Source organism: Scardinius erythrophthalmus (assembly GCF_964197995.2).
Source record: "Scardinius erythrophthalmus genome assembly, chromosome: 15".
Taxonomy (NCBI): Eukaryota; Metazoa; Chordata; class Actinopteri; order Cypriniformes; family Leuciscidae; genus Scardinius; species Scardinius erythrophthalmus.
The window spans coordinates 22,767,677-22,784,082 of record NC_138235.1 but is presented as its reverse complement, the minus strand read 5'-3'; the positions used below and the strand labels follow the sequence as shown (position 1 = coordinate 22,784,082).

Sequence of the window (16,406 nt, the reverse complement as noted above, 5' to 3'; positions counted from 1 at the left end):
TAATTGTGTCTTATACTTTTACTTAAATTTTGTAGATGAACTTCTTGTTCCTGAAAGAGTGTGTTGAGCAAAGTCCTGTCGCGCCATTTCAACAACACTGGCTGGATGCCATGTTGGCCCGTGTGTCCCATCGGCTCCGTCAGGGGCCCGGCAGAGAAGAGTTGCTTAAAGACATATGCAAGGAGGTCGGTGAGACCTATCTCAGAGTCATGATCAAGCACAGAGGTGAGTCAAATATCTGCTCTGGAATATAATCACATTAAAACATCACATTATCATTGACATTGCTGTCTTGATAATGTCAAAGTGGTCATTCAAAATCGCATTGGTCCTGATCCTTTTTCTTAAAAATGTTAAATGATTATTCTTCTCTTAGTCTTGTGATTTAACAAGGACATTTTCCAGAAAACTAACTTCACAAATGACTATAGATTTACAGAAAATAATATAAATTCTAGATCTGTTTTTTGTGTGTTTTAAAGTTTTTATGTAGAAAGTGGGTTTTTATTAGTTTGTTATTAACGTTTTTTTACTAGTAAGCACTATACTGAAAGATCCAGAGTCAACTGACATGATTTCCCAAGAAAGCAACAGATCTGCTGAGTAAGTGTGCACATTTTTACAAAGAAAAATGTACATGTTCCAGCAACATTTAACATAATTATCTTAATATGGCCAGTTTATAAAGTGTCTTACGACTTGTGATCTTGGTTTTGCTTCACCAGGATTCTAGATTTCTCCTGTCCATGGCATGACAGCTTTATGCAGAGTCGAAAAGTGATAAAGAAGAATCTACACATATTGCATCCAGCCATGAAGAATGTCCTTGATATTTGCTACAGCACATTCTCCCACCTGCTCCTTATTGATCTCTCAGACTGCAGGTACTGCTCGATGATGATGTTTGGGATCTGGGATCACTCTTTTTCTAATTACATGCTGTGTATTTGTTGCTTGGATCAATGGTAAATAACATTTACAAGATGATGAAAAGGAGAATATTTTGCACAAATATGCAATCTTTTATATTCATGTTGGTTTCTTTCAAACATTATTAAAAAGCTTTTACGCCATTTTCAAAAATGTGAAGTTGTGCAACCATCATAAAGGGTTATACCACATCACCTATATTAAAACTATATTAAAGTAGTTATCCATATGAATTGAAATTTGAATGAGTAATGTATTTCTTAAAACCTGTTTTAAAGGTCCACAGGGCTTGTAGACTGTGAGAGTCTGAAGAACAAAGTGGCTATGGAGTGTGAGAGAGTCGAGGACACACTCATGAAAGCCTGGTACCCCAAAGTCATTCACCTGCTCACCAGCAAAGGCACTCTGCAGAAAGTCAAACCCAAAAAGCTTGACTCCTTTTACAACTGTGCCTCAACCCTTATATCCAATCAGGTGAGCTACTGAGTATTGTTTTTCATGTAGTTTCATATCTGCTTGCAGTATCTATGAGATTTATTTCCCAACTGTTGGTGTTTTTGTGTGCTTAAAGGAGAACTCCGGTCAATTTTAACATTGAGCTCATTTTTTTGTACATTTGGAGTGCTGTCAATACAGAGAACAACGACAAAAATCGGTGCATAAACCGCGCATAGGTTTAGTTACCAATGATCACGCGCGTGAACTCGGCAATCGACTACTTTGGACTTCAACCGAAAAACAGGATGTAAACAGGTATGAGCGCTGGCTTAAATAACATCATTTTTATACATATCTTTCACATCTACTGCAGTCAGATTCACTCGTGTTCACTCTGAAGGAATCATCACGTTTTCTGTGCACTTGTAATGACACATCAAGGATGTTAAGAGGCTAAAAGCAGGTTTACTTGCCCTACTGAAGTCAACAGGGTGCAAATTTTAAAAATAGGTTAACTCGGTGTAGGGAACACCGATTTTTGTCGTTGTTCTCTGTATTGACAGCACTCCAAATGTACAATAAAATGAGCTCAATGTTAAAATTGACCGGAGTTCTCCTTTAAGGGTAATTGAATAATTTGTTTTGTTTACCCTTTGTTTTTCTTTTAGCTAAAGGCTCTAGTTGAGAGGAGTGTGGTGGCATTTGTCAACTTGTTTGATCCCCTCAACATCACCAAACTCCCCCTATTCAAGGTGGACTTAATATTTGATGATGAGAAGATGGATTTATATCCTAATTTTCATGATCTAGGGCAGGCTGTGCTTGAAATGGCAAACCTGATCAGCAATACTATGCAGGTTGGGAAATCTGTTGTTGTGCGGTTGTTTTACACATAATTATTCTGACTATGTAGATAATAAGATCGGATCGATCTATGTGCACATGTTCAATATTAAGCCCTGCCTGTCCCACAGAAAGTGCAGACAATCCAGTCTTGGCTAGCAGAGGGTAACGTTTCTGTAGTGGATGCTAAGCTCTCAGATCATGTTCAGATGTGGGCAGAGACCACTCTTAGGAATGCTGTAAGGATAAACTTGGATGGACCTGCCAAACACTTCCAGAGCTATGGTGAGTAACCAAAACCCAAAACAACACCTAACACTAAACCCACTTAGATGTTATATGACTACTGTTCTGCGGAATTATTATTATTATTTTTTAAAATCTTTTATCATCATTTAGTTGACAGCTATGACTGGTTAGTCAATGGGACGGCACAGTCTCAAGTGGAAAAATTAATTGAAGAAGAGCATTCTTTCGATGAGTACACTAAGGTCTGCTCAAATTAATTTCAATAAATTGTGCATTATGTACTGTTCAAAAGTTTAGGGTCGGTAAGATTTTGTTTGCTTGTTTTGTTTTTTAAAAGAAGTCTCAATCATAAATTCAGTAAAAATTCTAAATATCCTATCATTATTAAAATAACTGTTTTCTATTGGTATATACAGCGGGGGAAATAAGTATTGAACACGTCATCATTTTTCTCAGTAAATATATTTCCAAAGGTGCTATTGACATGGAATTTTCACCAGATGTTGGTAACAACCCAAGTAAGCCATACATACAAAGAAACAAGTTATGTGTAATAATGTGAAATGACACAGGGAAAAAGTATTGAACACATGAAGAAAGGGAAGCACAAAAAGGCATGGAAAGCCAAGACAACTGCTGAAAACTTACAGTAATTAAAAAGCAATCCAGCCCCCTGTCAGTGGAAATTAATAACAGCTGGTTCAGTCCCAAATGATGGCCTACAAAAAGGTCTCATTGCCAAGGTGTCACACAAGACACATCTCATGATGGGTAAAAGCAAAGAGCTGTCTCAAGACCTTTGCAACCTAATTGTTGCAAAACATAATGATGGCATTGGTTATAGGCGCCATTCTAAGCTTCTGAATGGTCCAGTGAGCACTTTTGGGGCCATAATACGGAAGTGGAAAGACAGTAATTTCACCATAAATTTGCCTCGACCAGTGCTCCTCGCAAGATTTCTGATAGAGGAGTGAAAAGAATAATCAGAAGAGTTGTACTGTACTGTTGACCGGAAGAAAAATGATGACGTGTTTAATACTTATTTCCCCCCCTGTATCTATTTAAAAAATGTATTCCTGTGATGGAAATGCTGAAGTTTCAGCAGCCATTCTTCCAGTCTACAGTGTCACATGATCCTTCAGAAATCATTCTGATATGCTGATTTGCTGCTCAAGAAACATTTATTATTATTATTAATGTTGAAAGCAATTTTGCTGCTTATTACTTTTGTGGAAACTAGGATTAATTTATTTGTAATCTAATTGGTTTTGTAGCAATATGATATATACTATGTAGAAGTTAAAATCTTACTGACAACAAACCTTTGAACGGTAATGTATTTTTAATTATATACTACGTGTTTGCTTTTATTGTTTAATCATTTTTACACTAAATGTCTGTGTATTCTTAAATCTTAAATGGCTGCATGTCAGCAAGTGGAATGGTTTCGGGCACTGTCGCAAGAGATATCTGGTCTTCCTTCTTTGATCCATTTTGACATGGTGCGACTGGACTGTGAGGAGCTCAAACAAGGTCTTGCAAAGAAAGCGAAAACCCTTTCCGAAATCATTGTGGGAAAGCTCGTCAGCTCACACCATCAATGCAGTCTTCAGTAAGATCAGTGTTTTGCCAATGTGTTTGCAATAGTTCACCTCAAAATGAACATGTCATTTATTGAACATCATTTATTCACATTTATGTCTTCCAAAACCTGTGAAATTGTTTGGTGAAATATGTGGTATATACTGTATATTTTAAATTTAGTAAGACTTGTTGCTTTTTTTCAGGATTTGTAAAGAGTTTGAGGCCATTCAGGACAGGGCTTTGAATGTCCCTGAAACAACAGAGGACATGATAGAAATGATTACTTACATTAATCAGGTGAAAACCAAGGAAATGGAGGAGCTCAACAATAAGATAATGGTGGGTACCTCAGAACTATTTACTTTGACATGTTATTAGTCTGGATAACAATTAAAATGGTTACTTTTTAAAATACTTTTTTTTCCTCAGGAAACACAGCACAGGATGAATTATTTGATGAATGTACATATTTTTGAACCAGAGCACCTTGAACTGAATGCCACAGTAGTGCTCTGGCCACAAAACATTTACCCCATCTTTGATCAAAGTGATGAGGTGAATAATTATCCAGGGATGGATTGAAATGGATATTAAATATATAAACTTTAAGTTTTCTGTTAGAAGGACTTACACAATTGTTTTGTAGGTGATTGAAAAAGGCAAGCAAAAGAGTCAGCAGGAACTTGTGGGTCGAAGAGAGAAGCTGCTGCTAGAACTAGAGAAAGTAGGCCGCAGGATGGAGGAATTTGCAGAGTGCTCTGAACTCGATATGATTCAACAGGTATATTGCCAACTGAAATGTTCAGTTTATTTGTCCAGTTAAAGAAATAGTTCACCCAAAATTAACATTTTGTCTGTCACATCATTTCGATCCCATATTCCGTGAAACACAAATGGAACCTCCATGCTTCTGCTTTCCATACTTTACGATGCTTTGTCGTTTTCTTTTTTGGAGCTTGTCATGGTACATCACCATAAATTTTATTGTATGGTGGAAAACAGAAGCTTGGATATTGTGCTTAAGATCTCTTGTTAAGTAAAGTAAATACATAGTTGGTATGACATGAAGGTGAGAAAATTACTACAAAACTTTTTTGGCTAAACCTTTTCTTTCATCTAACCTGTCATGATTATTGGACTTCTGAAAGATAGTATTGCAATACTTCCTCTCCTTTCCAGTATGCTTCTGATGTGAGAACAGTGCAGAAAAGGATCCAGGACATTGAGGAATCAATTGTCTTTATCAACAAAGAAGAAGCCCTTTACAAGTGGGACCAAACCTTATACCCAGAGGTGGAGGTGATCAAGGAAACTATTGAGCCCTATCAGAAGCTCTTCAGCTTGGTTCTGAAATGGCAACGCACCAGAAAGAAGTTTGTGGATTCATGTTCCTCTGATTTATAATTATAAATTGCATCACTTTATTGCCACTATTTTCAGACAGTTTATTTTCCTCTCCAAGAACTTATATAAAGGATGCTATCTTGTCTTGTCATCTGAGTGTAGATGGATGGACGGGTCTTTCTTGGATTTGAATAGTGAGAGTATAGAGCTGGAGGTTGAGGAGTACATCAGAGAAATATACAAGATGCTGAAGTTCTTCCTGCAGAAACAAAAGAAGGCTGAGCAAGAAAAGGAGAAAAAAGCAGGACAAAAGAAGAAGCCCAAAGAGGAAGAAGACAAACAGGGAAGTGCCACTATTCACATCTGCTCAAGTGTTGTAGAGCAAGTCAGAGAGTTCAAGGTAATGTTTCCACCCTACAGATTAAAGGATTGGTTCATCCAAAAATGAACAATAATTTACTCACCCTCATGGAATTGCATGTAGGAAGATAAATTACAGAATTTGTATGTTTTATATATTTTTAGGAGTACATTCCAATGCTGTCCATCCTGTGTAACCCCGGCATCAGACCTCGGCACTGGGAGCAAATGTCAGAAATTGCGGGCCATGACTTGACCCCTGATTCTGGCAGCAGTCTGCGCAAAATCCTCAAAGAGAACCTCACCCCGTACCTGGAACTTTTTGAAAGCATCAGTGCAGGAGCCAGCAAAGTAATAACCCTGTGAATCCACCCCAGATAATTTGGTGCAGTTATTTGCCGTATAGACAAAACACCTCACATATTTTTTTAAACTGTTCACTTTCAGGAATTCGCTCTGGAGAGGGCCATGCATAATATGGTGGAGGTTTGGGAGACGGTGTCATTTCAATATCATCCATACAGGGACAGTGGCGTGTCCATTCTCTCCTCTGTGGATGAGATTCAAACCATGTTAGATGACCAGATAGTGAAAACCCAAACCATGAGAGGCTCTCCTTTCATCAAGCCTTTCGAGACAGAAATCAAGGTGAGATAGTTGGGTATTTCAAGTAATTTTGTAGTCACAAAACGATGAGTAATTTTGTATTTTGTTTTATTCACAATCACAAATGTGAATACCAATAACAGTTTCTTAACAATCTTGCTTCAAAAACCTTTGCATTTCTTTTAGAAATAAATATGTATTAAGAAAAAAAAAAGAAGAAAAAAAAGGAATTCATCTGATAAAAACTTTTCCACTCACCTGGAGCTTAATGCACATATAAAAACTTTTGTGTCTATATAAAGACTACTGGATTTTTATTGATTCACATGTTCTTAGCAATTGGTTTAGTTTGTGCATAAGAAATATTCAGACAGATATTCAAGTAAAGAACATATTATGAGCTCATTTCTGGGATTCTGAGTTAATTTAGAAAGACTAATTTCGATTTTTGCTGATTCAAACCAGGTCTGGGAGGAGCGTTTGATCCGTATCCAAGACACTATAGATGAGTGGCTGAAGGTACAACATCAGTGGTTATACCTGGAGCCCATCTTCAGCTCAGAGGATATAATGAAGCAGATGCCTGAGGAGGGCCGTCTCTTCCAGATTGTAAACAAACACTGGAAGGAGGTTATGACACACTGTGTGAAGGACCCAAAGGTGATGAAACAGACATAATATAAATAATAAAAACATTGGAGGTTTGGAAATCATTTTGCTCACATGCTAGCAGTATAAAACATTTGACTTTATGTTTGAAAGAAACTAATACCAATAATCCCCCCATGTGCACAGATTTTACCTGCAACCTCTCTTCCTGGCTTGTTTGAAAATCTGCAAGAGTCCTACAACCTCCTTGAGAACATTATGAAGGGCCTGAATGCATACCTTGAAAAGAAAAGATTGTTTTTTCCACGGTAATATATATAAAAAGTAAAAAAATGTATAAAAAGTAAGTGCTATTTGTTAGATCATTCTGATAAGTCGTGGGACAGCAACACTAGCTTAACCAATTGTGTGAGTTTGGGGTGGGGCTATTGATTTTTGGACCAATGGTAGACAGTAGTTTCGTTCAGGAAACATGTTTGGAAATAGTCATTGGGCCCTATTTTAACGATCTGAAACGCAAGTGGCAAAGCGCAAGTAACTTTGTGGGCGGGTCTTGGCGCTGTTGCTATTTTCCCGGCGGGATAAATGACTCTTGCGCCAGGTGCAAATCTTAAAGGGGTTGGTCTGAAGTAGCTTCATTATTCATAGGTGGTTTGGGCGTAACGTGAAATAAACCAATCAGAGCGTCATCTCACATTCCCTTTAAGAGCAGGCGCGCTTGTTCTAAAGCGGATTTCTATTATAACGGCGGATTTGCCAGGCACGCGTCAGGAGCGGTTCACAGCCGCGGAGACCAGCGTTCTCGTCAGGGACGTTGGGGATGGAGAAACCCACCCAAATTAACTTCGGTTAAAAGGCGTATGATAATTTGGGTAAATGTGTAAGCTAGATGTATGCTTTTATAATAAATTGTCTATCTATCTATCTATCTATCTATCTATCTATCTATCTATCTATCTATCTATCTATCTATCTATCTATCTATCTATCTATCTATCTATCTATCTATCGTAATAATGTATGATTTGCAAAAATGAAAACTGCTGCTTCTGTGTAGATGAGAGAATCAAAGTGTATGCGCGTTGTGCACACGCTACATTGATTATGGCCAAGCATGCGCCCTTAAAATAGCATATGAATAACATGCGCAACGCGCCACTGACTTTAAACTATTTTTTCCTGGTTAGTGGCGCAATTGTTTTCTAAACCTGCAAAATAGCATGAAGGAACGTTTGCGCCGGAACACGCCTCCTTTTTTGCGCTGAACCGCCCAGGGAGCGCTTTGCGCGGGTGCAAAATAGGAATGATATGCGTCGGTGTGCAAAGTCAATTGCGCTGGGTGCAAGATAGGGCCCATTATATTTGCAGTTCCATTTAGTGATACTACACAATTGCAGTGTTTTTAGCATTTCTTAATATTTACAATTAGCTTTCATTTTTATAATTTAAATTTTAGTTTGTTTTATTGCTTTTAGAATTTTTGGTTTTGTAAATATTTGTATTTAGCATTCATTTATTTTATTTCTAATTTATTTATTTCTATTTAATTTATTTTGTATTTGTTTTCAATATTATTTTAGTTTTAGCAATTTCAGTATTGAACTTTCTCTTATTTATAAAGGCAACATTTCTAATTTTCAGTTATGTTTTTCAGCTAATATTTATATTTTATTTATTTGAGCTTTATTTTAGTTAAGGAAAACAATTTAAATAGTTTTAGTTTTAGATAACAATATCAAAACTGCACACGTCACCTTTAAGTTAGTGCACCTCATCATACCATCAAACTGCCATGGCATATAACCTTTGTGCGTATTAATAATCCTTTTCACACTCTGTAGATTCTTTTTCCTGTCAAATGATGAGATGCTGGAGATACTCTCAGAAACCAAAGATCCCATGCGAGTGCAGCCTCATTTAAAGAAATGCTTTGAGGGCATTGCCAAACTGGACTTCCTGCCCAACCTGGACATCCAGGCCATGTACAGCAGTGAGGGGGAGCGTGTGGAGCTCATCGAGAGGATCTCTACCTCTGAAGCACGAGGAGCTGTGGAAAAGTGGCTGCTGCAGGTGGAAGACATCATGCTGAGAAGCGTCAGGGATGTGATCGATCACTCCAGGCTGGTAAAAACTCATGTTCCTATTTGCACTTTTCATTTAAAATTATTTAATCTTATTACATTTTATGCACCATGTTACTGTGATGAATGTGTTCAGGCTTATCCACACACTAAAAGGAGTCAGTGGGTACGTGAGTGGCCTGGACAGGTGGTCCTCTGTACTTCTCAGATGTATTGGACACTGGAAGTACATGAGGCCATCAGGAGTGGAGCTAATGTAAGGAAACCACTCTGAATATCAGTGGACCATTGATTTCTCTGTTTATTTTGCTATTTGTCTAAGATGTTGATGATTTCATAGGGTCTGAAGAACTACTATGAGCAGCTGCAGAATCAGCTGAATGATATTGTGGAGCTGGTGAGGGGGAAGCTGCCCAAGCAGACACGCACCACTCTTGGAGCACTAGTGACCATAGATGTGCACGCAAGGGATGTTGTCATGGAGATGATAGAGAAAGGTTATCTTGCTTAGATTTATCTACATGGTAGCTAATATTATGCAGTTTATAAATCAATAAGTCTGTAATCTTGTAAAAAAAAAAAAAGAAAAAAAAACATTTTAAAGTTATCTTTAATATATGACATAAATATTTGAATTTGTGGTTAACATATTGTACTGTGGGTTTCTTTCAATATCCATTTCAGGAGTTTCAAGTGAGACAGATTTTCAGTGGCTTGCCCAGCTACGTTACTATTGGGCTAATGAGAATGTTCGTGTTCGCATTATAAACTGTGATGTCAAGTATGCTTATGAATACCTTGGAAACTCTCCTCGCCTGGTCATCACACCATTAACAGACAGATGCTACCGAACTTTGGTATGTATAATGGCTAATTTATTTTATGCTATTCATTATGCTATGAGAATACAGGAAATACTCAGCTATGACAATTTATTAACTCCTAAACAATATTAACAAATTAACACTAATCATGCTTGCTACATTTTTTTATTTTGAGGCATAATAATTTTCTTTTCTGATATCTGGCTTATTGTTCTCTTTCAAAGATTGGAGCATTTTTCTTGAATTTGGGTGGAGCTCCTGAGGGACCTGCAGGCACAGGCAAAACTGAAACCACCAAAGATCTGGCCAAAGCCCTTGCTGTTCAATGTGTGGTGTTTAACTGCTCAGATGGCCTTGACTACCTAGCCATGGGGAAGGTGACAGTTTTTACATTTCAAACATAAAGCTGGTGTCCTGTAATGCATCATAGACTCGTCCATGACCAACTTATCTGGTTATTCCTCAGAAACTTACACTCAGAAATCTCTTACACTGTAATTTTATTAGGCTATGTTCACCAGTTTATCTATAATTTACTCAATGGGCTCCGTGAATAACATGAAAACTTAATGACTATTCTTTCCTAGTTCTTCAAGGGATTGGCGTCTACTGGTGCCTGGGCTTGCTTTGACGAATTTAACCGGATTGAGTTGGAGGTGCTGTCGGTGGTGGCTCAGCAGATCCTGTGTATTCAGAGGGCCATCGAAATGAAACTTGAACATTTTGACTTTGAGGGCACAGTGTTACGCCTCAACCCCAACTGTTTTGTCGCCATCACTATGAACCCTGGATACGCTGGCCGATCTGAACTTCCTGATAATCTCAAGGTGTTTTTTTTTTTTATTATGTGTAACTTGTTTCATTATCATCAGGCAGTGCAATGTGGCTTTAACTATACTATTCTGTTTTCATGTTACTCAGGTCTTGTTTAGAACAGTGGCAATGATGGTGCCCAACTATGCACTGATCGCTGAGATCTCCTTATACTCGTATGGCTTCCTCAATGCTAAGCCTCTCTCAGTGAAGATTGTGATGACCTACAGGCTGTGCTCTGAGCAGCTATCTTCTCAGTTTCACTATGACTATGGCATGAGAGCTGTTAAAGCAGTGCTGGTGGCTGCTGGCAACCTCAAACTCAAATTTCCAGATGAAAACGAGGATATGCTTGTAAGTAAATTAAATGGAAGAATAGTTAGCATAGTATCTTATACCCTAAGTTGGCTGATATCTGATATGTTATCCTCATTCTGTTGATAGCTTCTCCGGTCCATCAAGGATGTCAATGAGCCTAAGTTTCTTTCCCATGATATCCCTCTTTTCAATGGAATCACCAGTGACCTGTTCCCAGGAATTTCTCTGCCTGTGGCAGATTATAAGGTATGTTTTTGCTTATTTGTTTAGTTTCTCAATTAGATTGCTTTATGAGAAATAATAGATTTCAATTACATCTTTGTTCATGTGCACTAGTTGTTCCTGGAATGTGCTCAAAAGTGTTGCAAAAAGCACAATGTGCAACCTGTCAAGGCTTTCCTGGACAAAATGATTCAAACGTATGAGATGATGATAGTTCGTCATGGGTAAGTGGGTGAGTGGATTTTTATCCGATGGTAAGGTTGGACCAAAGAATAAAATATTCTCTTGACTTAAAATATCCCATAGGTTCATGCTTGTCGGAGAACCATTTGCTGGAAAAACCAAAGTACTTCATGTTCTTGCTGATACTTTGACCCTGATGAATGAGTGTGGCTATAATGATGAAGAAAAAGTATTGTACCAAACTGTAAATCCTAAATCTATTACGATGGGTCAACTGTTTGGTCAGTTTGATCCTGTGTCCCATGAGGTGAGAGTTTGAATTCTACATCAGACAGATAAAAAAAATAGCAGTTTGTTTATTTGTGCATTTTTTCACCTGTTCGTTTCGGTTTTATCAGTGGACTGATGGGATTGTGGCAAACACCTTTCGAGAATTTGCCTCCAGTGAGACCCCAGACAGGAAATGGGTGGTGTTTGATGGCCCCATAGACACGCTGTGGATTGAAAGCATGAACACTGTGCTGGATGACAACAAAAAGGCAATTATATTATATCTATACAGAAAAATATAGAAATGCCTTTATATCAATGTTGTTGGAGCATTTGCTATTAGACAGGAGGCTGGTGGCTGTTGTCATTGAAATTTTGTTTCGTTTTAGCTATGCCTCATGAGTGGGGAGATTATTCAGATGTCCAATCAAATGAGTCTGATATTTGAGGCCATGGATTTGTCGCAAGCTTCTGTAAGTCAGCCTGTCTCAAAATTCACTATGAAACCTCAGCACTGTCCAAATATACAGGATATTCAAAGCCACTTTAGCATCATGATCCATGATCTATAGCATGCTAACAAATTCTGATTTCTGAAATAGCCAGCCACAGTGAGTCGCTGTGGAATGATCTACATGGAGCCGTCTCAGCTAGGATGGTCTCCTCTGGTGCTATCATGGATGAGAAAACTTCCTGAACCACTTCAGGCACAAGACAATTCCACACTACTGCAGCAGCTCTTTGAGTGGTTACTTCCTCCTGCACTTGTTTTGTTACGCAAACAATGCCGGGTAATTGCTTCACGTTATGAATTGCGTATAGCATAACCATGTTATATTATTTTGATCTTAGATGTTGTCAACAAATCAGTAGGAGCTCATTGAGTTACACTAAGTTTCATATTCCAGGAGGTCATTCCCACTAGCAACAGTAATACTGTTGTGTCTCTCATACGACTCTTTGAGATGTTGCTGACTGGACCTTTAAAGGAAGACCCAGGGAACAAAAACATACGCACATGGATCATGGTAATTATTCATTTAAAACGCACAATACACAACTTTTCAGAACACAGTTGAATGTAAACATGAATTTTGGCCTATGCAGGCTGCTTTTGCCTTTGCCCTGGTGTGGTCCGTCGGTGGTTGCTGTGATACAGACAGTCGCAGTCGATTTGATCAGTTTCTGAGGGAAATTATCTCAGGAAATGCAGAAGACTACCCCATACCTGCTACTGTGTCAAGATGGGAATGTCCCTTTGACGAGAAAGGTCTTGTCTATGACTACAGTTATGAGGTTGGTAATTAAGAGTTTAGTTGTATGAGAATTTGAGACATATTACTCTAGATAATGACTCTTTTCCCCTTCAAATTAAGTTCAAAGGAAAAGGACGTTGGGTACACTGGAATGAGTCGATCAAAAATGTACCATTAGGGGACAAGAATACCAAAGTACAGGATATCATTGTCCCCACAATTGACACTGTACGATACACTTATCTGATGGATCTCTGCATTCAATTTGGGATGTAAGTATTATTTTTTATTGTCTTGACAAACATTAGACCAGTGCTCCTCAACCACTTTGACCTTTAAAGACCACCCTTGTGCAACACAATAGGCTAAGATTATAACAAAGCTGCTTGTTTATGGTTTCTGCTTGTATTAACAGAAACATTTTCATTTAGATTAGAGTTACACTATTTTAATATATTACTTATAATTTATTCATTTAAAGTATTTAAAGTCGTCCTGTGGCTCCCTTGGAAGTTTGCAGAGGCCCCTAGTGGGCCCTGGCCCCCTGTTTTAGAACCTCTGCATTAGACCAAATATTTTTTTAGCTTTGATAGTTAAGCTATAGATTTTGTTTTATTCCCTTTATCCAAACTCATCTTATTTTTCCATTGAACTTAGGCCTCTTTTGCTCGTCGGCCCCACTGGCACTGGAAAATCTGTTTACGTGAAAGAAAAATTAATGAACAATCTCGACAAAGACCTTTTCCTTCCCTTCTTCATTAACTTCTCAGCTCGCACCAGTGCCAGTCAGACCCAGGTAACCACTTTACAATTACCATGATGTCAATATATTAGAATGAACCCACTGAATCTATCAGTGGTATTTTTCCATGACCCAAACTCTCTTTCTATCCTCTAGAACATTATTATGTCCAGACTAGACAAAAGGCGAAAGGGAGTGTATGGACCTCCCATGGGAAAGAAATGCATAATTTTTGTGGATGACATGAATATGCCAGCAAAAGAGGTGTTTGGTGCACAACCTCCAATTGAGCTGCTTCGTCAATATTTTGACCATGGGAACTGGTAACTTAAACTACACTATACACTACTGCACTATAAATATACAGTACACTATAAATCAGTATTGTCTGTCCTAGACTTTTGATTCTTTGATTTTCTTGCTGTTATAATCAAGTCCTTTTGCTGTAGGTATGATCTCAAGGACACCACAAAAATCACACTTATGGACGTACAACTGATCTCTGCGATGGGCCCTCCTGGTGGTGGGAGGAATGCAGTGACTCCTCGTTTCCTTCGCCATTTTAACATCTGCAGCATCAATTCATTCAGCGATGAGACCATGGTGCGCATTTTCTCTAATGTTGTGACCTTTTACCTCCGGACCAATGATTTCCCACCTGACTGCTTCACGATTGGCAATCAGATAGTCACTGCAACACTTGAGGTGAGTCATGGGGTAAAAAGGCAATTAAAGGGTTAGTTCACCCAAATATTAAAATTCTGTCATTAAAGGTATAGCGGAGGATCTTTCCGAATTTTAGATAACCGCCCTCTCCACTTTTTGAAAAAATGCACATGCGCAACACTCTACTTGCTCCCGAGAGGGAACGCCTATTAAACGTGTGCGAGGTTCTCCTCGTGCACGCTCTGTTTACAAGTTGCTGTCGGCATCGCTCATACAAGATTACTTTCCAAAAGAAGATTTGCACTTTTTCTCCAAATAGCATGCCAAACTTTACCTGTCAAGTAGAAACTTCGCGACTGAGGCATCAGTGGGAAGCCCAACCTGTGTTTTCATCGCACGCCATCGTGTGAAACAATCTCCCAAAAACACTCTGATCTTGTTTCTCTCTTCTGAGGCCTTTCTCTTCTTCTCATACAGTTCGTACAAACTTTTTCTCTTGTGACCCTCAGACATTTTCAAAGGACCCGGTGAAACGGCGAGCTTCAATGAATGGCTGAGCTCTAGCTCAGTGGTTCCCAACCTTTTATTGTCTGAGACCCCCTTTTTCCCAAGAAAATATTTTAGGGCCCCCCCCCCCCCCCCCTTCACATTTAATGATATTATCGCTCTTGTTGGCTAGCAGCAAGGATGACAAAATATGTTGTTTTCAAGCAAACGGTAGGCTATGTTTATTATAACCAGATATGTTTATGCACAAATAATAGCCTATAGCCTAATATTGAAAATACAATAACAAAAACATCAGTGGGCCATTTGTAATTTAAAAACGTAAGCCTAAGAGTAGCCTATAAATTGGCCCTATTTGAATCGCAATAAAAAAATATCAGTATTCACACTGGTGTGTAGGTAAAAAAAAAAAAGATTGAATAGCCTATATAGGCTATTACAAAATTACTGCTGTCTGGGACCCCAATACTTGCATGTTATTTGTGAGGCTTTATCAATAAGTGTGAGGATCTGCTGGTCGTGAGTAATTTGGTCAATGGTGAAGAGATCTTTACAGGGTAAGACATCTTTATCATCCTCAAGGGTCAGTCTGGCCCATTTGTATTTGTTTTTTAAGGCTGTCATGGTTAAAATCCCATTTTTGGTCAGCCAGGCCAGGGAATGGATCAAATTAGCTAATGTAATATGATCGTTCTCCTTAAAGCATGCATTCCTTTTTTTTTGCGCTATAGCGATCGTTAATAAACATGCGTTTGTTAACAGAATAATGCGTCTTTTGGAGCCGGAATTACTTCTCTGTGTTTGGCTATGACGAGTCACGCAGGTCAAGTACCACTACTCTTCAGCGGCGGCGATCCGAACCAGTGTTAAATAGTCCCAATATAAACACTTATTATAGGTGTACCATAGTGATTCAGAATAAGACAAAAACACGGTTTGGAAGATGGATTCATAATGAACTCGCTCATTATATACATTTTGTAAATTTTTAACATAGAAGAAGTTACGGACGACTTGAATGCTCATTACTCAAAACTTTTCAAAATATGACGCGACCCCTCAAAGAGCTCGCCGAGACCCCCTTGTGGGCCGCGACCCCCCTGTTGGGAACCACTGCTCTAGCTCACCACACATAAACACCTGAAAGTGCGCATGCGCAGAAAGCGAAAACTAAGGGACGAGCACGTACGACGGCCTTACGTAAACATATCACCAGAATGACTGACACTTAGGTGGACCAATAGTTTACACTACCCACCCGGAAAAAGAAAATCCTCCGCTATACCTTTAAGTACTCACCCTGATATGCAAATATTTGCATACCGAAGATGAACAAAGGTCTTACGGTTTTGGAACAACCGAGTTCACGCGCATAGGTTTAGTTACCTATGATCACGCGCGTGAACTCGACAATCGACTACTTTGGACTTCAACCGAAAAACAGGATGTAAACAGGTATTTGCGCTGGCTTAAATAACATCATTTTTATACATATCTTTCACATCTACTGCAGTCAGATCCACTCGTGTTCACTCAGAAGGAATCACTCACATTTTCTGGG

At 38.6% G+C, this 16,406-nt stretch overlaps 1 protein-coding gene across 1 annotated transcript in view; it reads left to right on the top strand.

Annotated features, from left to right (window-relative positions):
• Positions 1-542: 542 nt before the first annotated feature.
• The window catches only part of dnah12 (dynein, axonemal, heavy chain 12), a 33,724-nt gene continuing 17,860 nt past the window's right edge, over positions 543-16,406 (top strand). Inside the window, exons 1-35 of the mRNA XM_081386191.1 lie at positions 543-603; positions 726-884; positions 1,209-1,404; positions 2,037-2,225; positions 2,343-2,496; positions 2,611-2,702; positions 3,894-4,072; positions 4,248-4,383; positions 4,474-4,599; positions 4,691-4,825; positions 5,224-5,417; positions 5,551-5,788; positions 5,914-6,099; positions 6,196-6,396; positions 6,820-7,014; positions 7,150-7,271; positions 8,805-9,087; positions 9,181-9,300; positions 9,385-9,541; positions 9,729-9,901; positions 10,093-10,245; positions 10,456-10,695; positions 10,790-11,035; positions 11,126-11,245; positions 11,336-11,445; positions 11,528-11,711; positions 11,803-11,943; positions 12,064-12,147; positions 12,277-12,465; positions 12,583-12,702; positions 12,782-12,970; positions 13,051-13,202; positions 13,588-13,726; positions 13,829-13,995; positions 14,122-14,377. Coding sequence (XP_081242317.1) covers positions 572-603; positions 726-884; positions 1,209-1,404; positions 2,037-2,225; positions 2,343-2,496; positions 2,611-2,702; positions 3,894-4,072; positions 4,248-4,383; positions 4,474-4,599; positions 4,691-4,825; positions 5,224-5,417; positions 5,551-5,788; positions 5,914-6,099; positions 6,196-6,396; positions 6,820-7,014; positions 7,150-7,271; positions 8,805-9,087; positions 9,181-9,300; positions 9,385-9,541; positions 9,729-9,901; positions 10,093-10,245; positions 10,456-10,695; positions 10,790-11,035; positions 11,126-11,245; positions 11,336-11,445; positions 11,528-11,711; positions 11,803-11,943; positions 12,064-12,147; positions 12,277-12,465; positions 12,583-12,702; positions 12,782-12,970; positions 13,051-13,202; positions 13,588-13,726; positions 13,829-13,995; positions 14,122-14,377 — 5,757 coding nt within the window. The 5' untranslated portion in view covers positions 543-571. The remainder of the gene's footprint in view (positions 604-725; positions 885-1,208; positions 1,405-2,036; positions 2,226-2,342; positions 2,497-2,610; positions 2,703-3,893; positions 4,073-4,247; positions 4,384-4,473; positions 4,600-4,690; positions 4,826-5,223; positions 5,418-5,550; positions 5,789-5,913; positions 6,100-6,195; positions 6,397-6,819; positions 7,015-7,149; positions 7,272-8,804; positions 9,088-9,180; positions 9,301-9,384; positions 9,542-9,728; positions 9,902-10,092; positions 10,246-10,455; positions 10,696-10,789; positions 11,036-11,125; positions 11,246-11,335; positions 11,446-11,527; positions 11,712-11,802; positions 11,944-12,063; positions 12,148-12,276; positions 12,466-12,582; positions 12,703-12,781; positions 12,971-13,050; positions 13,203-13,587; positions 13,727-13,828; positions 13,996-14,121; positions 14,378-16,406) is intronic.